Source organism: Aulonocara stuartgranti, assembly GCF_965226115.1.
Source record: "Aulonocara stuartgranti genome assembly, chromosome: 12".
In the NCBI taxonomy this organism is placed as follows: domain Eukaryota; kingdom Metazoa; phylum Chordata; class Actinopteri; order Cichliformes; family Cichlidae; genus Aulonocara; species Aulonocara stuartgranti.
The window spans coordinates 23,520,016-23,541,109 of NC_138948.1; the positions used below are offsets into that span (position 1 = coordinate 23,520,016).

Below are 21,094 nucleotides of genomic sequence, written 5' to 3' on the forward strand. Positions count from 1 at the left end.
GAGGTGGACGCAGGGGCATTGGTGGGCCACGTGATACGTTTGGCTAGTCGTGATGTTGTTCACTTCATTGTGCTCTTACGTTACCCTGCAACACTCCTTTATTAATCTATAATGGTGTGACCTAACAGATATTAAAATAATGTTAAAAGCAACCATGATGAGACAGTAACTTATCGATTTTTGTTATTCTGCTCGGCCAATAATCAGGAGTTCATATGAATTGATTATGTTGCGTCGGTAATCAGTCAGTGAAGGCCTCAATCTTTCAGCAGTCTGAAACCTGAAGGATAACAAAAGAAACAAAAAGTTCGTGGCCCGTACGGGGATCGAACCCGCGACCTTGGCGTTATTAGCACCACGCTCTAACCAACTGAGCTAACCGGCCTAGCCCTGACGGTAAAAAACACATACCATTGAGTGACGTAATCAAACACCGTAAACGAAACCTACTGATCAGAAAGTTAAAGGACACAAACAGACAAAACTTCTCCGTATTTACGGTAAGGTTCACGTTTTTAACGTTAATCAGCCTTGAGCTACATTGATAAAGTAGTTATGAGACAGCCTTTTTCTACATGGGGGTACATAATTATGCTGTAGAAGAAAGCTACGCTCACACGGGAGATTTAGTCTAAGAATATGAGGAAGGAATGAAGTACACTGGGAAGAGCAAGCTATGGTACGAAAAGCTATAAAAGAAATACAGCAAGATAGTCTTTAAATATACACAAAAAGAAACAAAGGATGAAGAGGACACATTAAAAGTGAGAAATAATTGCACAGGTGTACAGTATGTGAACGTGAACATGAAAAATGAGAAACATTCAGGAAATGGTAGTTCTGAAAGTGTTTTATGTTCATGCTGTCATCTTTAGTTATTAGTAGTTAGTTAGCAATGAGTTACTAGTAGTGAGCGTAGTTATTAGTAGTGAAAATGATTTTTCCTTCTTCTTCTTGCTCATCAAAATATACAAATTATTGCATTCTTGTGTTTCACAGCTGCAAATCTTCGTCATCCTCTGCAGGCCATTCTCATATCAGGATGTCTGTGCAATTCTATGGCTGGGAGGTGGTAGACGATGGTGCCTCTTATACTGGTGTGTTGCTAGAGCCGTCGCAGAGACCTCAGAACCGGGGAGTCTACACTATGTACCATGGGACCAGCGTTGCCAGCGCACGTCTCATTATTGCCAATGGCTTTCAGCAGTCGCAGCGGGGCATGTTAGGAAAGGGTGTGTATGTCAGCCGTGATAAGAAAAAGGCACAATGTTATCCATTGAACAGCAGCTCTTCAAACCGTGTGGTCTTCGAGCTGCGCGTGCGCGTTGGCCGCGTCAAACGTATTGACATGGACAACCATCCTATGCAGTTCACATGGCACACACATGGCTACGACACTGCCTGGGTGCCCCCCAAATGTGGCATGATGGCTGTGAAAAGCGGCAAGGAGGAAGATTGTGTGTTTGATCCCAAAAGAGTGACTGTGGTGGCCATTGCAGATGCACCAGATACCACCATAAGGACAGAGCTTCAGGAGCTTCTTGCAAAAACATCCAAAAAGTCTGGAAGAGGAGATGGTGATTCTGCTGATGTGTGTCCCCTTTGCAAGAGAAAGACACAGCAGGGCGCCCAACATATCAAGCAACAGTGCTGGAAGTGTGGGCAGAACCTCTGCATTCTTATGTCCAAGCACTTCTGTCCAGGAAGACCTTGACAGTCCAGTAAGGTAGAAAAAACTGGATAGGCGATGTCCATGTGCCTGTTTATCAACCAATGTGTCATAGCAGGGCCAACAGCAGACAAGCTGACACAGCTGGTGCAATATTTTCCAATAGTTAATGCTGGATGTATCTTGTTTACTTTATTAAAACGTTAATTTCGTATCCCGACTGTATCACTCTTCGATTATTAGATTTTTATTCATGCTATTGTTATATGGAAACAAGAAAGGTGATCTGCTGTATTTACCAAAATAAAAGAAGAATTACAATAAATATCATTGTTGTCATATCAAAGTCCATAAACTGATGACTTCTAAGAATAAGAACTAGAACAGACATATTGGCTCTCTTCCACAGCATGTCTTTTATCCTGCCTTCCTTCTCTCACCCCAAAAGTTTGCAGCAGATGGCCGCCCTCCCTGAGCGTGGTTCTGCCAGAGGTTTCTTCCTATTAAAAGGGAGTTTTTCCTTCCCACTGTGGCTAAAGTGTTTGCTTATATGGGGTCGTGTGGTTGTTGGGTTTTTCTCTGTATGTATTATTGTAGAGTTTTCAACTTACAATATAAAGCGACTTGAGGTGACTGTTGTTGTGATTTGGTGCTGTACAAATAAAATAGAATTGAATTGAATATTTTAAGTTTAAGTAATTTCCCATTTGTGTGTCACTAAGAGATAGTCTTGGAAGCTGTGGCCGATAGGCAAAGCTGAAGACGTGGGGGGAAATCGTCATTTCAAGATAATAATAAAAAACTGTTTTTCAAAGGTAAATGTCCTAACAAATGGTACAGAGCAATGAGAGTCATACAAAGTAAGAAGGAAGGAAAGGAGAAACTGCTGTACTATAGGATACTACAAGTGAAATCAACACAATATAAAAAGGTGACCTGGGTGTTTTTCTCAGATTTGCTAATCATATGTCCATACAAGCCTCTCTGCTCATTAATCCTCTGTTAACCGAACCTCAAATTTTCTGTAAGCTAGTGTGATTAAACATAAACTACTTTAGCAATGTACATGATGCAAACACAAAAAATATGGTGCTTTTAGTGGTGAATGTTCCAAAGCCATAATGTATTTGGTCAGCAAAGTGACATAAAATACTGGTTCTCCCAGTATAGTCAAGCCAACATCCATATAGTTGACATAAAATATAGTACAGTAGCATAGATACAGTGCTTTATAAAGAGACCAAATTGTTTCATTTCAGAATTGTATCTAAGCAACGTGCATTATCACTGAGACATTTGAGGGGAAACTCAAAAAATGTCACGTGACTAAGGTTGACCTTCAGTGGCTGTGACGGACAATTGATTATGGTAAATGGCCTGTATTTATATAGCGCTTTACTAGTCCCTAAGGGCCCCAAAGCGCTTTACATATCCAGTCATCCACACACTGGTGATGGCAAGCTACATTGTAGCCACAGCCACCCTGGGGCGCACTGACAGAGGCGAGGCTGCCGGACACTGGCGCCACCGGGCCCTCTGACCACCACCAGTAGGCAACGGGTGAAGTGTCTTGCCCAAGGACACAACGACTGAGACTGCCCAAGCCAGGGCTCGAACCGGCAACCTTCCGATTACAAGGCGAACTCCCAACTCTTGAGCCACGATCGCCCCGATTATGGATAGAATTGCGGGATTGTGTAGTTTTGAGCTGGGCTCCAGATCATTGTGCTGTTTTGGGAGGAAGTTTACTCCAGAGTCAAGCAGCATCCATAGCAAATTGAGTGGCTTTTCAAAATGGAGCGATACATTTCCTTGTTTTTACAATCACATAAGCACCACCAAACCATCACGCTGATTAAAGATGGTCCCAGATATTTTTCTTTTTTCATAAGACAGAATCAATTTCATCAGTCTGAAATTAAATGTGGTCTAGTTGGAAATAACATGCAATCTGTTTCTGATAATAAAGTGTTGCCCTCTAAAGACAGAAATTCACATTTAACTATTACATTTGCACTCGGCAAGCTTCCTGCTCTACAAGAATATAACCAGTAACATGTTTGGAAATGTGGCTGCATTTATAAATTAGACAGCAATTATTGGCAAACCTTTGACAATCTGTGATTGCAGCCAGCCCAAGTCAGACTGTGACTGTTTGCAGAACGGTTGCCTACTATTTGGCGGCCTGTGAAATTGCCTTGAGATAAAAAGTAATCGTGTGCGCAACACAACAACAGCATTGTGACTGTGCTATTAGTTTGCTCTGAATTATCAGATACTTTGTTGAGCTAAGTGTGTGCACTGTTGGGTGGTTTTTCAGGTGAGCTGATTTAATGAAACTGTACTTGGTTAAAATTATATCAGGATGGTGGTGCATGAGATGGGCCCTCTTGGTGTCCCTGTATTGATATAATATTGCAGTAGTATGCTGTACTGTTTCATTCCCTCTCCTTAATACGGTCGCATTTTTAGTGCTGACATTAATTCAGGCTGGTGTTTTGCAGATACTGTTTAATGAAGCTGTCAGACTCCTGGGCTCTGTGGCATATGTTTCTTAATGTAGTGATAATGATGTACCTGTCTTTTTGCTCATTTACGTAATAACGCCACCCACTTCACTTTGTATTCTAGCTAGATCCAGTTTATGCTGCTCCGGGAGTAGTGCTGCAATATTTGGATACCAAGTAAGCACTGGGGCCGATACTAAACCTATAACGGTATCTTATCCTATCGATCCAATCACACTAGTATCAGTCCAAAACCAATACCAGTGTTGGTATCAATATTGTTGTTTTTTCCCCCAAACTTGGCAACAAAAAAGTGGCTCTACAAAGACTCAGTATGCAAAAGTAATTAGTACTCGAGCCTAACTGTTTAACTGATAACATAGCTTAAAAAAAACATCATTGTTAAAAGCACTTTGAACAATTACGAGTACAATACACGTGAAAAAGTTCGTGGCCCGTACGGGGATCGAACCCGCGACCTTGGCGTTATTAGCACCACGCTCTAACCAACTGAGCTAACCGGCCAGTGTAGGGTGTGACTTTTAGACCCTACATGGCAGAACATCTGATAGGAAACTGAAAGTTAAAGGGAGGAGATTCTCATTATAAACCTGAACAGAAAGTGGAAGTGAAAGAGAACAGACGGCTCTTCACAAAAGGCTTTAACTTTTAACTTCGTGAACTTCAATCAGCCTAAACGACACAAGGTACAGATATTTCGTTGTATTTATCGCGAGTAATCGGTACTCAGTTTTTATGACAAACCTTAGAGTCCTACTGTGTTGGATAAAAACCGGCCAACGCTAATTTAGCCAAATATTGTTTGATTTCTGCATATAATGTTAGTTCTTTTCTGGGCATCTAAATACTCAGTACTACCAAATTCGCTATATTATACAGTATGGTTTACAATATTAGGATACATTATGTAACTTTAACTGTAGATTTGACTTTAAGCAGCTGTCTTACAGTCAAGGTTTGGGGGTTTTCAGCTATTTTTTCTCAATATAGACTACTTTTTGACATAAACGAGGTACTTCTCTTGTCACGTAGACTTATATATTGAAATCTGTACAGCTAACAATGCAGTTGCCGTTGTCACAATTAACATTTGACCCAATCTGATTCACTGAGGTCAAAGTCCTGAGCTATGTGCAATAAACTGTATGCCCCGAACCTCTCCTGAATTTGTTATAAGTTACTGGCATTAATGTTCATGCCTTACATGGTTTCTGGTCTTTGCAGGGCTTAAACAGCAGCCATTTGTGAAGCAGGATGTCGCTACAGTTCTTTGGATGGGAGGTTACCTATGATGATGAGTCTCCCAGTGTGGAGCTGACAGCCTCCCAGGCACCGAAAGATAAGGGTGTCTACACCATGTACCATGGTACCAGCATTGCCAATGCACGTCTCATCCTTGCCAGTGGCTTTCAGCAGTCGCAGGGGGGCATGCTAGGAAAGGGTGTGTACGTCAGCCGTGATAAGAAAAAGGCAGAACGTTATCCATTGAACAACAGCCCTGCAGACCGTGTGGTCCTCAAGTTACACGTGCGTGTTGGCCGTGTCAAACGCATTGACAAGGACAACCATCCTATGCAGTACACTTGGAGCACGCAGGGATATGACACTGCTTGGGTACCCCCTAACTGTGGGATGAAAGCTGTGCCCAGCGGCCTGGAAGAGGACTGTGTGTTCGACCCCAAAAGAGTGACAGTCGTGGGCATTGCAAAGGCTCCACACAATGTGCAGACAGAACTTCAGCAGCTGGTGACTAAGAACATCAGCCATTCCAGCACAGTCCCGGGTGGAGTAGTGCATGGTGCTACTGCTTTGGACGTGTGTTCACTATGCAAACGCAGGCAGCAGCAGTCGCCACACATCACGACACCATGCTGGGGCTGTGGGCAAAACATCTGTATTCTTATGAGCAAACATGTATGTCCAGTTAGCGTTTGAGAGTGAGTGACACGGATGGATTCACATATATGATCCGGCAGAGTGTCAGAAAAAAGCTCAAAAATGCATATGACTCAAAGTTTCTTCTGTTTCTTCAACTTTAGGGATGTTTGAATATTGTTTACAAAGTTTTATGTGAATTTTAAAAGTCACTGCTCATTCTAATTTACACTGCTGTCTTTTATAGTTTACATGTAATCAAGATGAGACAATCGTTAGATATTGAGAAAATGTCTTTATTTAGCCTTGAATGTGGATGCGGTACCTGCATTTTAAGCACATTTTGAAATATGTGACAATCATAATTTCAACTTACTGAGGTGATTAGATCATGTAAAGCCATTAAAGCCATTATTTAAAGACCCACTGATAGTGGTGGTTTTTGTCTGGTGATAAACCTGCTAAGCAATGTGATTTCATAAAGCATAAGGAGATGGATGCAAAGTTCAGGATGAAGAGTTGAGGACTGAATGAAACTCCAGTAATCTTTGATCTCCATTCATTTTGGCATGTTGCAATAGGACCTGCAAAAAGAAGTGGTGGTAAACGATTACAAAGGCAAGGACCAAGAATAATCACTTTTAGTTTAACTATGTGTATGCTGTCATCATTTCCACAAACGTTTCTCCCAAACAAATGTTCCTAAGTGGTGTCTGCAGGAATGAGGTAGCTGCATGTTCACCTTCATGAGTTCCTCGTCGTTTTTGGCATGCAGGTGTCTCAGGAGATACCAACTGGCCACCTGCACCACTGTCGCTGGTATATCTTGAATGTAAACCAGCCTCTCCAGCAAGCGTCTTGTTTCCCTATAGAAGACACAGCAGACATGAACAAACGTATAACATGATTGCTATCCATTAGGCAGAGGGCCTGGTGGCGCCTGTGTCCGGCAGCCTCGCCTCTGTCAGTGCGCCCCAGGGCAGCTGTGGCTACAATGTAGCTTGCCATTGCCAGTGTGTGAATGTGTGTGTGAATGGGTGAATGACTGAATGTAGTGTAAAGCGCTTTGGGGTCCTATGGACTAGAAAAGCGCTATACAAATGCAGGCCATTTACCATTTAGGCAGCCTGTTCCCATGTAAATGTTTCTCTTCCTTTTTTGGATGCTTCCTTTACGGGTCACCAAAGAGGATCATCTGCCTCTATCTTACCATATCCCCAGCATCCTCCTTTGTTACACCAACCCTCTGCATGTCCTTCTTCACTACATTCATAAACTTTCTCTATTGTCTTCCCCTTTTCCTCCTACATGGCAGTTCATTATCCACAATAATGTATCCACAATCTCTACTCAGCCCATGTCCAAAGTATCTCAGCCTTGCCTCTCCAACTTTGTCTCCAAAACACTCGACATGAGCTATTCCTCTGATGTCCAACTGCAGCTTGGACTCCTGTCTTTTTGTTGGGGCCCTTGTCCGTACGTCATAGCAGGTCTAACTACTATCTGCTATCCTGTCACAAATCACCCAGATACTTGTCTCCACCTGCTCCACCTCAGTCTGGCCTGATACTGTAACTGTTATCTCTCTTCCATCAGTATTGACTAATATGAAATGAAATGAAAAGAGCTCCTGATACTGTGATTATGCTTGGCACAGAAGTTTCTGCAGCATTTCTCAAGGAATTTAGCCAGGTCATGGTTGGCATATCTGCTCAGCTCAGCATTCTCATGAATGTACTCTAATTAACCGTACTGGCAGTCCTCTGAGGGTGACAGAATGCTATAATACTACCAGGACATAAAATGTTGCTTTGCAGTTCCAAAAGTACCAATATATTGAAAAGACAGATGGAAGCATGGATTTGAAGTTTTAAGAATCTTATGTTTCATTTAATCACTTAAGCCGTTAAATTAAACATCTACAGGGATAAAATCATTTGCATGGCTATGTGGGCTGACCAACAGCACTGCAACCTGCACCTCTATGTACGTAAATAAACTTAGCATAAGGAGCTGCACCGACCTAGCAGCCATCTTTGTCACAAACTGGAGCAGAGCCTGGAAAAGAAGGGCCACAGGGGATGAGTCCAGCTTCAAGACCTCAGTAGTAGCTTCCAGCACCAAGTCCTTCCAGTCATTTCCTGGGACACCCACCTTAGAAGTCAGATCACACATGGTTCAGAGAAAACTAGGAAAGAGAAATCTGCACAAAATAAATACATCTAGTAAAGGTGTAATACGTCAAGCTACATTAATTCCAAACAACATGTGTAACACATGCACTAACTTTGGATACAAGCAAAAAGCTCTATTTAGCAATAGCGTCTTGTCAGCCACTTAGCCTTGGCTGCTCATCCTATGATTCATCAATCTTTTATCTCCTCTACTTTGAATCTGTCCTTACTTGACAGGGGTGTAAAAAAAGAGCCGACTCTGGCTTTTTGTGTGTATTCATTGAATTTTGTAATTTTTATGAAACACAACTGAGTCCTTATTGCTAAAATGCTACCTCTGGAACAAATAAATACATTATTCCCTAAATAATGCAATATAACATTTGTTGTTTGTATTGCTACAGTACAATCCTGCTTTAATAGCTGTAATTTCACACCTTAAAATTGTAGATCCTGATTTGAATCCCAAACATATACTTACCATACAAGGCCCGAGAGCTAGCAGGGCTAGTCGGAGGAGGCTGGCTACCTGACAGCTGTGCATGCCAAGCTGCGAGGCCAGCTGGAGACTCTGTCTGTAAGCCATGACCGCCTGAACCAGTAGGCCCTGGCTGCGATACACCTCAGCCAGCCACTGAGCAGAAGGAAGCAGAAGAACAGAGGAGTCACAAAATGAATGAAGATGATTTGGATCAGAGACAAGAATTCACTGAGTGACAGGTGGGGGAGAAAATATGAGAGGATAAGCATAATTACTGTTTTAAGATGCCATTATCTTCATCTAATCAAAAGATAACATGGCTAGAAGAATACTTATAACTACATAATATTGACATTTTCATTAGAATATTAATAATGAAGCTCAAATGCTATATTTTTCATTCTCCACATATATACTGTCACACGGTAGCACCAACTGCCAATATGTTCAAGGCTTTTGCTGCTACCCTGTTACTGGTAGCAACTACTTGATGTTAAGTTCAGCAATTTGAGGTTTTCAAGTGAGGTAAAGAATGTTCAGAGTCTCAGTGAAAGCAAGAGAAAATGGCAGTAGAGGAGAAAAATAACATAATTTTAGCATGAGAGCAAAACCTTTTTTTCCAATATGCTGTCTTATCTTTTGAAATATCTATGTTTCCATTTTTAGCGGTTTTCAAACTTACAATTAAAATACTGGTAATTGAAATCAAAGAAGAGATCATCACTTAGTCACTCTAGCCTTGCTGGAGTACTTTAAATGGATAAGCGGGTAAATGTAAACGCTTACATGCCATGCCCCAAGGTTGGTAGGGTTCATCATCACAGCACTGCTGAGCTGCTCCAACACAGGCTCTGGGAGGACAGTACCACCATCAGTCATAAGGAGGCGCTGACACTGCACCTGCCTCAGTGATAACATCACTGCTGCATGCTCAGGGGACACATTCAAGACCTGTGATAAAGGTAAAACTGTGTCAAAGGTGGCAGAGTTAAATATATTGCCAGAATGGACAAGATTAGAAATGGCTATCTGAGGGACAGCTCAGCTCAGTGTACCTCAGTGTTTTGGAGACAAAGTTAGAGGTGTGCACACAGTGTGTGTGAGTCCCCAATATCCTACCTGTGTGCAAAGGACCTCTGCTTGCTCTAGCTGTCCCTCCAGCATGAGACCAGTCACTGCCTGTTGTAGTACCCATCCTTCCAGAGCCTGAGCTAGAGGCCGCTCTATTTCATCCACACTACGCACTGAGACACAAAACCGCAAAAAGGTGTTAGCTACACAGTCAAATACGCAGAGACAAGTACACAAATGGGGCGACAGTAAAAGAGCACCAGTGAGCATACCTTTCTCAGAAACCACAGACATAAGGGTCTGCTGCAGCGCTTGTCTGCGAGGAGCAGAACCAGAAAGATAACAGGAAGTGTTTTCGGTGTAACAAGCAGCCATTAATCCGGCCCACGTTGCTGGATCATCTAAAGTAGAGAGCAGAATGACGACTCAAATACGTATAAGCAAGTATCTCACACACCCGTGTTCTTCAATAAATGTCACATGCAAAACAGCCATTTTTTCTATATAGGTAAGGTTACACTCCACTGATATAAATAAACATTAACAAACCTTCCTGGCAAGAAAAGGAAATGTATTTCCTCAATCTAATTGAATTTAATTGTTCTAAATTAGAGAATTAAAAAAATTTTTAATTGTATTTGTTATTTATATTTCCAGCTTTAAAAGACAATAAAAAGAATATCATGTTTATCGTGTGTAAGAAAATAATGTGTGTGTTTACCAGGACAGAGCAGCACAGCTCTCTGCATAGTCTTCAATGCATTCTTCTGACTGTCCTCTCCAGAGTGTCTGCCACTGGCCAGCTGGTTCACTCCACTGTACAACAACGCCCTCTGCAGTCACACAAGTTACGTCAACCGTTTAACATGCAAAGAATGTGAATATATGGGTAAAATATACCTTTTGGATGTTTCGGTTTTTAAAAGTTTTAAAATATGTCTACAATGTACAAAAACTGAGAAAAAGAAATTACTGCTAAATTAAATGGGCCAGTTAGATTTTTTTAAAGGTTTACCGGAGAACACAAGACATAAGATAAAAGTCACATTTTTACCTTTCCTTGGGTCATACTGGAGAGACAGGCAACATGGCCAGCTACTGCAGCACCCTGTGAAATAAACAAGTGAAAAACATGAACCCCAATGAACCAAATGTGTTTGAGCATATTTGATTTGTCAGGCTTAGTACACAGGCTTACATTTGCCTTTCTAGGGTAGTACTGTGGAACCACTCTGGACAGAAGCGCCCACAAAGAAGCATTTCCAGGATTGCTATAAATAAATCAAGAAAACATGGAAAGTTGTTAAATTTATGATCTGTTGCTGCAGTGTCTAGGGTTGTTGCAGTTGTGGTTGATTGTTTTGTTTGATCACTAGAGAGTAGAATAAAATGCATATAGTGTAAAAGAGTACATACCAGCAAAATTATTTGTTTTTTGAAGTAAAGGCAAGCTTATCATTAATGCAAATTTCATTAAAGGGAAATACCTGTGCACAGCTCTTGAAACCTCCCTTGGCACTGCACTAAAATTCCCCTGCACAGCCAACAAGGTGCAGGTGAGTAGACATCGCTGCTCGATAGCACTCCCAGAGGCTGAACCTTGCTTTAGGAGCTCAGTAAGCGCAGCAGCAGCAAGTGTAGCATCACTGTTGGCCAGTCCGAGCGCACATAAACAAACCAGGGACTCTGAAATTGGCTCCTTTAACATTGAACTATGGGAACAAAAAGTAAAAACAAATAGTTTCAGCTAAAATTCAAGACTAGTACAAATATTATTTATATCTATCTATCATTAGATGGTTTCAAAATGTTTCCCATGACATAATTAAATTGTTTTCTTGACAGTTTTCCTGAATAACAGCATATTTTTAAAGTAGAAACCTATCACACGTATCTATTTTTGATTTATTTTTATGGTTTACACAGCCAGAGCTTATGTGTAGATACTGGGCACAGACTCCCAGTGGCATGCAGATAAAAATAAAAAATAGGAACCATTTGTGGCAAGTCTAAACCTGAAAAATGACAGTATGTGCACAATAAAATAAGCTCTTCCAACCAAAGCATAGAGCACAATATAAGTGATTAAAGGAGATTCAAATGTTTTGTCCTTCAGGTTCAGCAATACTGGCAAGCAAAACGCTCTTTTTACAATCAACATTAAAACATAAAACAAAAACCAATAAAGCTTTCTGATCTTTTTTTTTTTTTTTAATACTAGCAAATATTGAAAATGAACGATGGGAAAAACCAACATTATTGATTAAAATGACAGATAAATAGGACATAAAACTAGTACAATCCATAAAACACTCACTACGACTCACCATTTAAACAGCAGAGTCTTGGCTGAGTCTAGGTTACCCTGCTGGTGCTGCAGCAGGGCCAGAGCTGTCAGTGTATAAGCCTTTTCCTTCTCACTAGAAGCCACAGCCAAGGCGCGTTCATAGGCTATAATATATACACACATGCAGCAGTTTATTCACAGCCCCTTTGACATGTAAACACATATGAAATCTCTTCACTTTGGTGTTTTCCAGTCCTTACCGCTGATGCTGTCTGAGATGAGTCCTGCCTTGCAGTAGGCCAGAGCCAACCCAACCAGGTCACTGAGCTCTTGCAGTGGAGTGGAATTATAAACATGCACAGCCTCCTCCCACTGACCTGAAGTGCTGGAAAAGCCAGAGCGGAACATAAAAAAGTGACATTTAGGATAAAAGATAAGCAATTTGAAAAAATAGTTTAAGTATATCATAATGAGACAGCTGGTTACCACAATGCACGGCCATAGCTGCCCAGAGAAAATGCCAACTCTTCTGAAGAGGATGTGGACTGAAGTAGTTCAACCGCTCTGAGGAAGCATATTGGATTGCAAAAGGTCAATTGAAAACCCAATATATATAACATTATGTTCCTTCTCGGTTATACTGCTTCATCAATTAGAAAGCAGAGACAGTCAGTGTATTTCAAATACATACCTCTGGTAAGCCTGTAAAGCCTGTCTCTTCAGCTGCAGATGCTCATTCAGATAGCCCAGCATAATGAAGGCATCAGGATCTGATTGAATCCTTTCTGAAAGAGATGCAAAAAAATATACAAATAACCAAAAAGTCTGCCAGTAACACATGCAAAGCTAAGTGAAAACCACAACACCTGTGGATCCTGTGTGCAAATCAGTACGCAAGACATGTACCTGTGTACTTGCTGAGCGCCACCTGAGCAGCAGAGATGGCATTCATCTGCACGATGTTGTAACGGTACAGTTCTGAGTCTCTGTTGCTCTTATCCAGCAGCGTGGAGCAAACCCAGAAGGCATATCCTTTCACGCCTTCCATCTGACGGAGAAACATGTCAGGATTGATAAGGAAAGACAGAAATGAAGGGAATATCAAGTCTGACAGAGCAAAGCAAAACATCACTTTGTGTTGTACCATGCCATCATTACTATATCCTTACAACTAAAAGGCTTGGAGCTTAAAACTAAGCACAGCGACTAAGAAAGGTGAAGCAAACACTGTTATTATCTTGCTAATAAGTGGGTATTACAATAGCAGGTCACGCACATGTGTGCTGAGTTCAGTGGTGTGCCTGAAAAGATCCATGGTGTCATAGCTTCCCACGCGTTCTGCTATCAGCGCCTGGTAGGAGGACAAAGGATGAAACTATAATTTAGACAGATAAAGACAAAGAGGCCAAAAAAGTCACAGTGTTATGCCAGTACTTTCAGTGTAATCAAACTTTATGGAGCTCCCTCACCGAGCAATGATGTCTTTCACATTCCTTACTACTCCAAAAATACAGCCCAAGGAATAATTTTACCTCTCTCTGCTAGTTGTGGCTTTGAATGTATATGCATTTATTAGAAATAGTATACATTCATCAACAGTGAACCGTTGCCTGTAATGTGATATTTTCTTGGCTTGGGGGCTTTCAAGTTATCAATAAATGCTGAGAGTGGTACCTGTCCGATCCAGCAGTTGACATAAAGTGGCTCCAAAGACTGAGCAATCTTGAAGGCCTCGTGTGCAAGCTAAAACAATAAATCCACATTTGAACAATGAAAATGTCATCCACCTATGTTAAAAACAGAAGAAATATGTAGCATAAACCAAGTAATCACATACCTCTATATTTTCCTTCTTCAGATACAGGCTACCAAGGTTTGTCCAGGCCACAACATTCTGCAATGACATTTAAGAGTCACGTAAAAACAGCAGAATATTTACTACCGTAATACTTTATTAATCTCTACAGCAAATGTGCCGTACGTACATTAGGCTCAACTTGGATGGACTTGATGAAGCAATGCTGAGCCAGAGCATAGTTCTCAAGATCTGATGTGAGAAAAGAAGGAGAAAATATTTTGTTCTTTTTTGTAAAGATTGCTTAGAAGTATATAATTATTTATAATCGTAAAAGGTTTTGTAAAAATGATTGCACCTTCTTGTAGACTAAAAATCTTGAGGTGACTTAAATGAAATGAAATGTATTCATAAGATTTGCTTTTCTATTTTTGTAACTTAACAACATATTTATCAAACTTAAGTCCATTAAGTTGAGAGACCTTAGTACTCTTGTCAGAGAAATAAAGATATTTTTCAAATGCCACAACATTTTGACTCTTTTTATGTAGAAATAATAACAGGCAGAGCTTTCAACAGACTTCAGGGAGACGATGTTGCTTCATTCCTAAGTGCAAAAGTAAGGGAAATAAAACAAGCTATACAGGCTTTTACTCTAAAAACACAACCGTTACCTGAGAATGTCGTTACCTTTGTTCATGGAAACAACTCCCAGGGCATTCCAGTAGCTGTGGTTGCTGCTGTCCATCATGATGGCTTTTTTTAAGCACTGCATAGACAAAAAGACCATGAGATAGAGACCTCTTTCTGGAACAAACAATGCAAAGATGTTGTACAGGGTTCGGCAAATAACCTGCTGGGCCTTCTCTATGTCCATAGCTGGGGAGTTCTGGTCATTCTGTGTAAGGCTGGCCTGATGATAATAGTTGAGCCCTAAGTCATACCACCGACTGGCAACTTCAGGCATCAGTTTCAAAGCATGAGCATAGCACCTGTGGCAAAACATATCAGTTTCAATTTCTGCTTGGCTAAAAGGGGCAGGATAAGCAATGTAAAAAAAGCACAAATATATAGTACTAACTATTCTTATGCATTATCAGCCTTATAATGATATGATAATGGCCATACCTCTCACCGACTTTTAGTGTCTGGGCCTGGTTGAGCATTTGGCTCTCAGTGTTGGCATCTAAACCAGCAAGTAGGGCTGGCACTATAACCTTGGCTCTGTTTGGGGAGACGGTGCTAACTGCAGTGCAAGCATCGCCCAGCAGCTTCCACAAGCAGGAAAGGTCTGGTCGCAGCTGTACAGCTCTGGAGATCACAAAGTAAAGAATCTTAGAAAAAGACTACGTGTGCTATGCATAATGTTCAGAACCACCAGATGAAGTATCGAGGAACAGCCCTACAGTAAACGCAGGAGCTCTTGACCAGCAACAAGATAAGTGTTGGAATAAAGTTCAACTTTTGCCAAATAATGTCAAGTGGTATAATAAATAGATTCGTCAATCAAATGTCAGTATATTCACCGCTAAAAGGACCATTACTGCACCATAGCTTCACTAGCAAGTACCTGTTTGCTGTTATAACAATATTACAGATGTCATATATAGAGCGTTTAGGGTTCGCGGGTTGAATGAGTGTGTTGTCATTACCTGAAGAGGTTCTGTATTGCTTGCTGAATGAGGTCAATGGCTCCTCCATCTCTGCAGTCCTGCATTAAACTTTTTGCCAGAGACAGCTGACACTCCCCAAGACCTGAATAAAAGACCATGTTAAGTAAAATTAAATGCCCAGATTTAGACATATCACTCCCTGAAGATGTGCAATAAAATACCTAATAGATTACATTAAATCAAATAAAGTGCATCTAAAGGGTACAATGAAACATTCACTTACCTTTAAGAGCAGGGACATAGTCCTGCTTTGCTGTGATCAGCAAGTACTCTGCGACAGCCTCTTTGAACTTGCCCAGAGTCTGTTTGATTGCAGCAGCCTGGTAGACACTGTAGATGGAGCAGGGCTGAAGCTGATGGGCTTTACCAAAAGCTTTCAGAGCTGCTGTGAAGCTCCGGCGGTTTAGATATGCTTCACCTAAACACTCCCAACACACCCAGTCCTCTGGGTCTGCTCTTAAAGCGGCCTGCAGGCTAAAATTAGAAATAAAATATTCAACAGCACTTATACACTTAGACCGTGGTAATAAATTTAGTTGTCTCAGATGTGTAAATCTTACTCCGCTATGGCCTGTTGATTTTCTCCAACTTTCAGGTAGTATAGGCCTCGTCTCATCCAGGCCCATTTAGCCGAGCCTGGAGTGGCTTTCTCTAACACAGACTGAAGAATGGCTAAGGCAGCGTCCTGTGTCAATCAGCAAAGAGAGAAAGAAGGCACAAAACGGGGAAAAAACTTGTAAGGAGACTAAAGGCAATAGCAAGGAGCCAAACAAGACGCCCGATTCTCAGAATTTGGTGACTTTTTCACCCCCAAGACAACTCACCATGTCTCCCTGCCCCATACTGAGATCCACCGAGGCAGCGCCAGACTCCACATCTTCACTGTCCAGCTGAAAGGCCTTTTTGTAGCAGCCTTGTGCACGGCCATAATCCTTTGCAATGTCCCGATAATAATGCCCCAGGTAGCGAAATACACAGCCAAGGTGTGGATCTAGCTTTGCAGCCTGAAAAGGGCAAAACAGGCCTTTCAAACTAAAATGTCATTCATCTCTTATTTTCAAAGACCGACCCATTAGCACCTGAATTCACCTTTCCTACCACATACACAAAACTTTCAATAATAATTTCACAAACCTTCAGCAAATGTGTGTGAGCTTTGCTCCGGTCTTTACGGGTCTCTTCTCCCATGTCCCAGTAGAGCTGTCCAAGCAAAAAAAAATACTCTCCACAGTCTGGGCTCTGACTTGCAGCCTTTAGGAAACTACATTAAAAAAAATACAAAAAACAGTTTGGTGGGATGAACCAAATTATTTTATGCCATGCAAATGGGCTCTTTTACGTAAGTTTAAGACAGTAGACTGCCATAGAAAATACGAATAAAAAGATTTAATCGTCTTTTTTTTTTTTTTACCTCTGCTCTGCCAGCTGCTTTTCACCTTTAACCATGTGCACCAGTCCTCTCAGAGCCAATCCTTGGGCTAGGTTTGGGTTGGAAGCCACCAGTTCTGATGACACCTATAAAGAACAGACTAGTTTACTGCTGGCCAGTTCATCAGTTCACCAGACACATACTCCTTGCGTCCTGCAATCATAACTTAGTTAAAATAACAGAAATATGTTGTTTTCATTGACAGAATCAGTAAGTATTCATTTAATTCAACCTTAAGTGCTTGGCCAGTCTGTCCCTTGTTAAGGTATGCACGTCCTTTAAGGGCTAACAGAACGGGGTCTTTTTCAGCTTCTGGAATCTAAAAAACAAACAGACACAGATGTGGCATTTCCTTTGATGTTATATCAACACTTACAGCTTCTAACAATCTCCACAACAATTTTATTAATTAAATACTATAGCTATACAATGCTGTTTAAAGCGAGCATTTACCAACTCATTACCTGTTTAAATGTCTCCAAAGCCTGCTCTCCAGCTTTCTCTCCTCCACTTCTCACTAAAGCCTCTAGTTTTAGTCGAAGAAGTCTGATCCTCAGCTCCTTCTCTTCAGAGTCACACACATTCAAACCTAATAAAAAAGGACACACACTGAAGTGTCTTTTTCAGGGATTAAAGACATTGATCTTTAAAGTCAGTACTTAAGACCCTTTTTAGTCACCCTCTTTTTAATTAAATATTGGTGATGTCTTGAGTGGACACAGTTAAATATACCTTGTGAGCATGATGTAGCGCTGTCAGCGTATCTGTAAATTTTAAACTGGGCTTCAGCCAGACTGTACCATCCTGTAGTTGAGCTCATTTTCTTCAATCCTAATAAAAGTGGAGGAGACAGATAATGAATAAAAATGACCATCGAGAGCACATATTAAAGGATAAAGTGTTAAGGTATGTTTTTTACATTGTTTGTTACTGTGACAACTCACCTTGTGTAAGGTCATCAATGGCATCTTTATACCTTCCTTCCAGCAATGTTTTTGTGCCCAGACACAAATGACCCAATCCACTGTCAGGGACCAGGTCCATGAGGCGGGAGAAAGAGCTAACTGCCTCCTCATTAAAGTTTCCTTTGGAGAAACGAGAAGAAGATACATATGACTCTGCCATTTATGAACATCCATTATGAATACAAAAAGGCAAGGATTTTCTTTTAAATGTTATTTTACCTGTTTTAAGGTAATGATGACAAAGAACCTCAAGAGGATAACTTTGGTTGGGGTAGAGGGAAATCATGGACTGACATGCTGCAGTCATTCTGGCTTCTTCTTGTGGTAGCTGCAGTAAGACCAGATTCATGATTAACAGGTCATTTTGAGAAGCATAACTACCTATAATGAGCTGGCCTTTTTGGATACACATTTCCAGACTCTAATGATCCTTAAGTTTCTGTGATAGTTAGCTAGACATAAGAGAAGATGCACTTACTAGAGAAAGACATTTGACATAGTCAGCTGAGACCTTCTTGTGGTCCTCTCCTGGTACAGGATCGATGAGAACCAGAGCTTTCTCAAATGCTGTGATTAACTGATAAGCACAAAGAAACCAAGAACAGCATTGATGTGTGTGCAGTAGGAAACACCATGAAGACTTTTGCTTCTCGTAATCAGTGGGTGGTTATGATATGTAGAAGTTATGGCGAGCCAGCTGTAGCCAGCCTATTACATTGGATTTTGTTAGAAGACATGAATCTCAAGTACTGTAAAGTGTTTACATATAAAGGAAACATAATGTTGATGAGTTAAAAGTCCACATTTTGGTCTTACATGCTGCTGAGTTTCACTATCCTGCTCCACCTCCTTAAGACAGTCTGAGGGGAGCTGGGTCATCTTTTGCAATAGCTGCACTAACTCCTTTTTATCCACGGGTTCTTCTTCCTTCAGCTGTATGAGCTGCAGCCAAACCCTGGCCAGCTGTTCACATACAGAAACATATTCACATGTGTTAAAAACATAAAACACACACATAGACAATCTATTTTCATTAGTCTTGAAACTGCATACCTTTAAATATTCTTTGTCAGACTCATAAATTTCTGTCAGTTTGTTGATCACCTCATAACATTTGTTTTTGTCTGAGCTGCAAATCGAGAACATGATGAAAAATCAGTAACCGCATAATATTCTGTCACAGTGTATTAATTACTTTCAATTTGATTTTTTATTAATCATTATTTTTATCTGTTTTATATATTTATAGGAAACTTCAGGTAATAAAATGTTTCCATATATTACCTTGCATACAACTCAACAAGTTTCTGGTAGACATTAGGCAGCTCAACCTTGAAGTCCCACTGATCAGTCTTATCATACAAATTTGCCAAGCCCTTAAAGAAAGAACAATTATTCAGACTGTGCATTATTAATAGAGGACAGAGAGGAGAGAGGTATTTTATACGGGATGACATCCTGAGTAAAGATGAATCTATTTTTTAAAGAAAAGAAATCATAGAGGCATGCAGATTAAATCTGAAGTAATTTCAACTGGTTATTATTATCAAATTAACCAATCATAGTAGCGTAGTATTAAATGGCTAGAGAGAACAGTTATCATTAACTAATACATTCTGTACCTTACCTGCCAAGCCAGCAGCTGCTCCGGCTCCAGCTCCACTGCCTTTTTATAGGCTGCCTGTGACTGATCCGGTTGATCCAGTTCACTGGCTGACAAGCCGATGAAGACCCAAGCATTGTAATTGTTTTTCTCAATTTTCAAAACAGTCTAAACCCACAATGCAGAGAGGAAGGTCAATTTTACATTTTTACTCCTAGTATGTCTGAGAAGAGCATATTACATTTTCAACTTACTGTTATTTAAAAAACATTGAGATACTTTACCTTGCAGTGTTTTAGAGCTTCTTTGAATTCTTTGTTTTTAATGGCCTCTCTGGCACTTTTCAGCGCGGATTTCACTTCTTTATTAGACATCTTGTTGCTATGAAGAGACAACAAAGCAATACACCTTTCAAAAAAACAGCAAACTCTACACAATGATCAGATCTCAGTGGTTGAAAAAATGAATACAATTCAATTTTGTTTATATAGAACCAAATCACTGCTACAGTCAACTGTATGAGCTAGTTTTATAGGTAAAGGTAAAGACCCTACAATAATACAGGGAAAACCCCAATAATTAGACAACCTCCTGTGAGCAAGTACTTGGCAACAGTGGAAATGTAAAACTCCGGTTTGACAAGAAAAAATCCTCTGGCAGAACCAGGCTCAGGGAGAAGCATCCATCTGCTGGGACCGGTTGGACGTGAAGGAAGAAACACAAAAAAAAGGCACACTGCATTTGCAGTAATATGCATTGACTTTGCATTTCAGTCTGTGTGTATAGACACAGTGAAAAAGAAGTGAGGTCAGTGATTTGCAGAAAGCCCTTCACAACCAACCTATATCTATTGCAGTGTAACTAAGCAAAGGTTCAGGGTCACTTGATCCAGCCCTAACTTAAGTGTTATGAAAACGTTTGAAGCCTAAAATTTCTCTGCATATTTGTATTAATGTGGACTGGGTTGTGTTAGGAAAGAGATTATGCCACATAGTGATTTACTATATTGCAGGAGTCTAAAGTGAATTTCTATATACTGAATTTCCAGAGGAACCTACCCAAGGGATTAATAAAGTTCTATCTAACTATCTATTTACATATATTAGTAGATGATTGTCGGCTAATGCTGCTAGTGAGCAACATTAGCTTGAGCTGTGGGCTTGTTCCGATCATAAAATGCATATTTTAGAGTGCAAGTAAATTTAGAACCATGGTTTACACTTAATATTCAACTTTCTCAATTGACCGAGTTAACTTTAACCCCTGTATCTTTTGAAAATGCGTAAAAATAAAAAAAACAATAAAAGTTGGATCACCTACTGTTTACATTGACAGCTTGCGGAGCCTGCTCCCTTCTCCAGCTGACCCGGAAGTAGAAGAAAAGTAACGAGACTGGACTTTCAAAATAAAATTCAAAGCGGCGCTTCAGCTGGAAAGCCTCTTCAATTGTTGAGCTTTGTTTACAGTCTGCTTTACGTGCTATTGTCCACAGCCAACTACCAGTGCAGCGTGAAATTTGACAAGATTAAATAAACGGAGAAGTA

At 40.6% G+C, this 21,094-nt stretch overlaps 3 protein-coding genes across 5 annotated transcripts; 2 read left to right on the forward strand and 1 right to left on the reverse strand.

Annotated features, from left to right (window-relative positions):
* The first annotated feature begins 401 nt into the window (after positions 1–401).
* On the forward strand, positions 402–2,350 carry LOC309719815 (uncharacterized protein). Of its 2 annotated transcripts, none has more exons than XM_082556199.1 (2): positions 402–500; positions 1,000–2,350. In XM_082556199.1, the coding sequence occupies exon 2, from the start codon at positions 1,043–1,045 to the stop codon at positions 1,712–1,714; it is 672 nt and encodes a 223-aa protein (XP_082412325.1). In that variant the 5' UTR covers positions 402–500; positions 1,000–1,042; the 3' UTR covers positions 1,715–2,350. The 2 variants fall into 2 exon arrangements, with proteins under 2 accessions (XP_082412325.1, XP_082412326.1); XM_082556200.1 differs by having other exon boundaries at positions 405–500; positions 1,026–2,350.
* Positions 2,351–4,738: 2,388 nt separating this feature from the next.
* On the forward strand, positions 4,739–6,498 carry LOC309719463 (uncharacterized protein). Its single transcript, XM_082555605.1, has 2 exons — positions 4,739–4,883; positions 5,422–6,498. Exon 2 carries the CDS (start codon positions 5,452–5,454, stop codon positions 6,130–6,132), a length of 681 nt encoding a protein of 226 aa, XP_082411731.1. The 5' UTR covers positions 4,739–4,883; positions 5,422–5,451; the 3' UTR covers positions 6,133–6,498.
* skic3 (SKI3 subunit of superkiller complex) lies at positions 6,353–20,927 on the reverse strand. 2 transcript variants are annotated; one of them, XM_082555603.1, is made up of 41 exons: positions 20,871–20,927; positions 19,835–19,931; positions 19,575–19,718; positions 19,232–19,323; positions 19,001–19,076; positions 18,764–18,910; positions 18,426–18,524; positions 18,167–18,275; positions 17,927–18,067; positions 17,715–17,813; positions 17,447–17,571; positions 17,215–17,301; positions 16,965–17,068; positions 16,688–16,814; positions 16,378–16,557; positions 16,114–16,238; positions 15,777–16,027; positions 15,533–15,635; positions 15,009–15,191; positions 14,734–14,872; positions 14,571–14,649; positions 14,071–14,132; positions 13,923–13,979; positions 13,760–13,828; positions 13,362–13,436; positions 12,992–13,133; positions 12,777–12,870; positions 12,572–12,649; positions 12,346–12,470; positions 12,126–12,249; positions 11,286–11,510; positions 10,997–11,069; positions 10,853–10,906; positions 10,520–10,631; positions 10,071–10,199; positions 9,847–9,971; positions 9,514–9,678; positions 8,728–8,880; positions 8,096–8,226; positions 6,815–6,938; positions 6,353–6,656 (listed from the first exon to the last, which is right to left on the reverse strand). In XM_082555603.1, exons 2-41 carry the CDS (start codon positions 19,922–19,924, stop codon positions 6,579–6,581), a joined length of 4,695 nt encoding a protein of 1,564 aa, XP_082411729.1. In that variant the 5' UTR covers positions 19,925–19,931; positions 20,871–20,927; the 3' UTR covers positions 6,353–6,578. The 2 variants fall into 2 exon arrangements, with proteins under 2 accessions (XP_082411729.1, XP_082411730.1); XM_082555604.1 differs by having other exon boundaries at positions 20,867–20,899.
* Between the last annotated feature and the right edge of the window lie 167 nt (positions 20,928–21,094).

What these genes read in the sequence shown, in the direction of transcription:
- LOC309719815 (XM_082556199.1), top strand. Translation starts at nt 1,043, where the DNA reads ATGTCTGTGCAATTCTATGGCTGGGAGGTGGTAGACGATGGTGCCTCT.
- LOC309719463 (XM_082555605.1), top strand. Translation starts at nt 5,452, where the DNA reads ATGTCGCTACAGTTCTTTGGATGGGAGGTTACCTATGATGATGAGTCT.
- skic3 (XM_082555603.1), bottom strand. Translation starts at nt 19,924, where the DNA reads ATGTCTAATAAAGAAGTGAAATCCGCGCTGAAAAGTGCCAGAGAGGCC. An exon ending in CCATCCAAGTTGAGCCTAAT is followed by an intron (nt 13,980 to 14,070) that starts GTACGTACGGCA and finishes ATGTCATTGCAG; the next exon opens with AATGTTGTGGCCTGGACAAA. An exon ending in AGCTGTGCTGCTCTGTCCTG is followed by an intron (nt 10,200 to 10,519) that starts GTAAACACACAC and finishes TCTCTACTTTAG; the next exon opens with ATGATCCAGCAACGTGGGCC.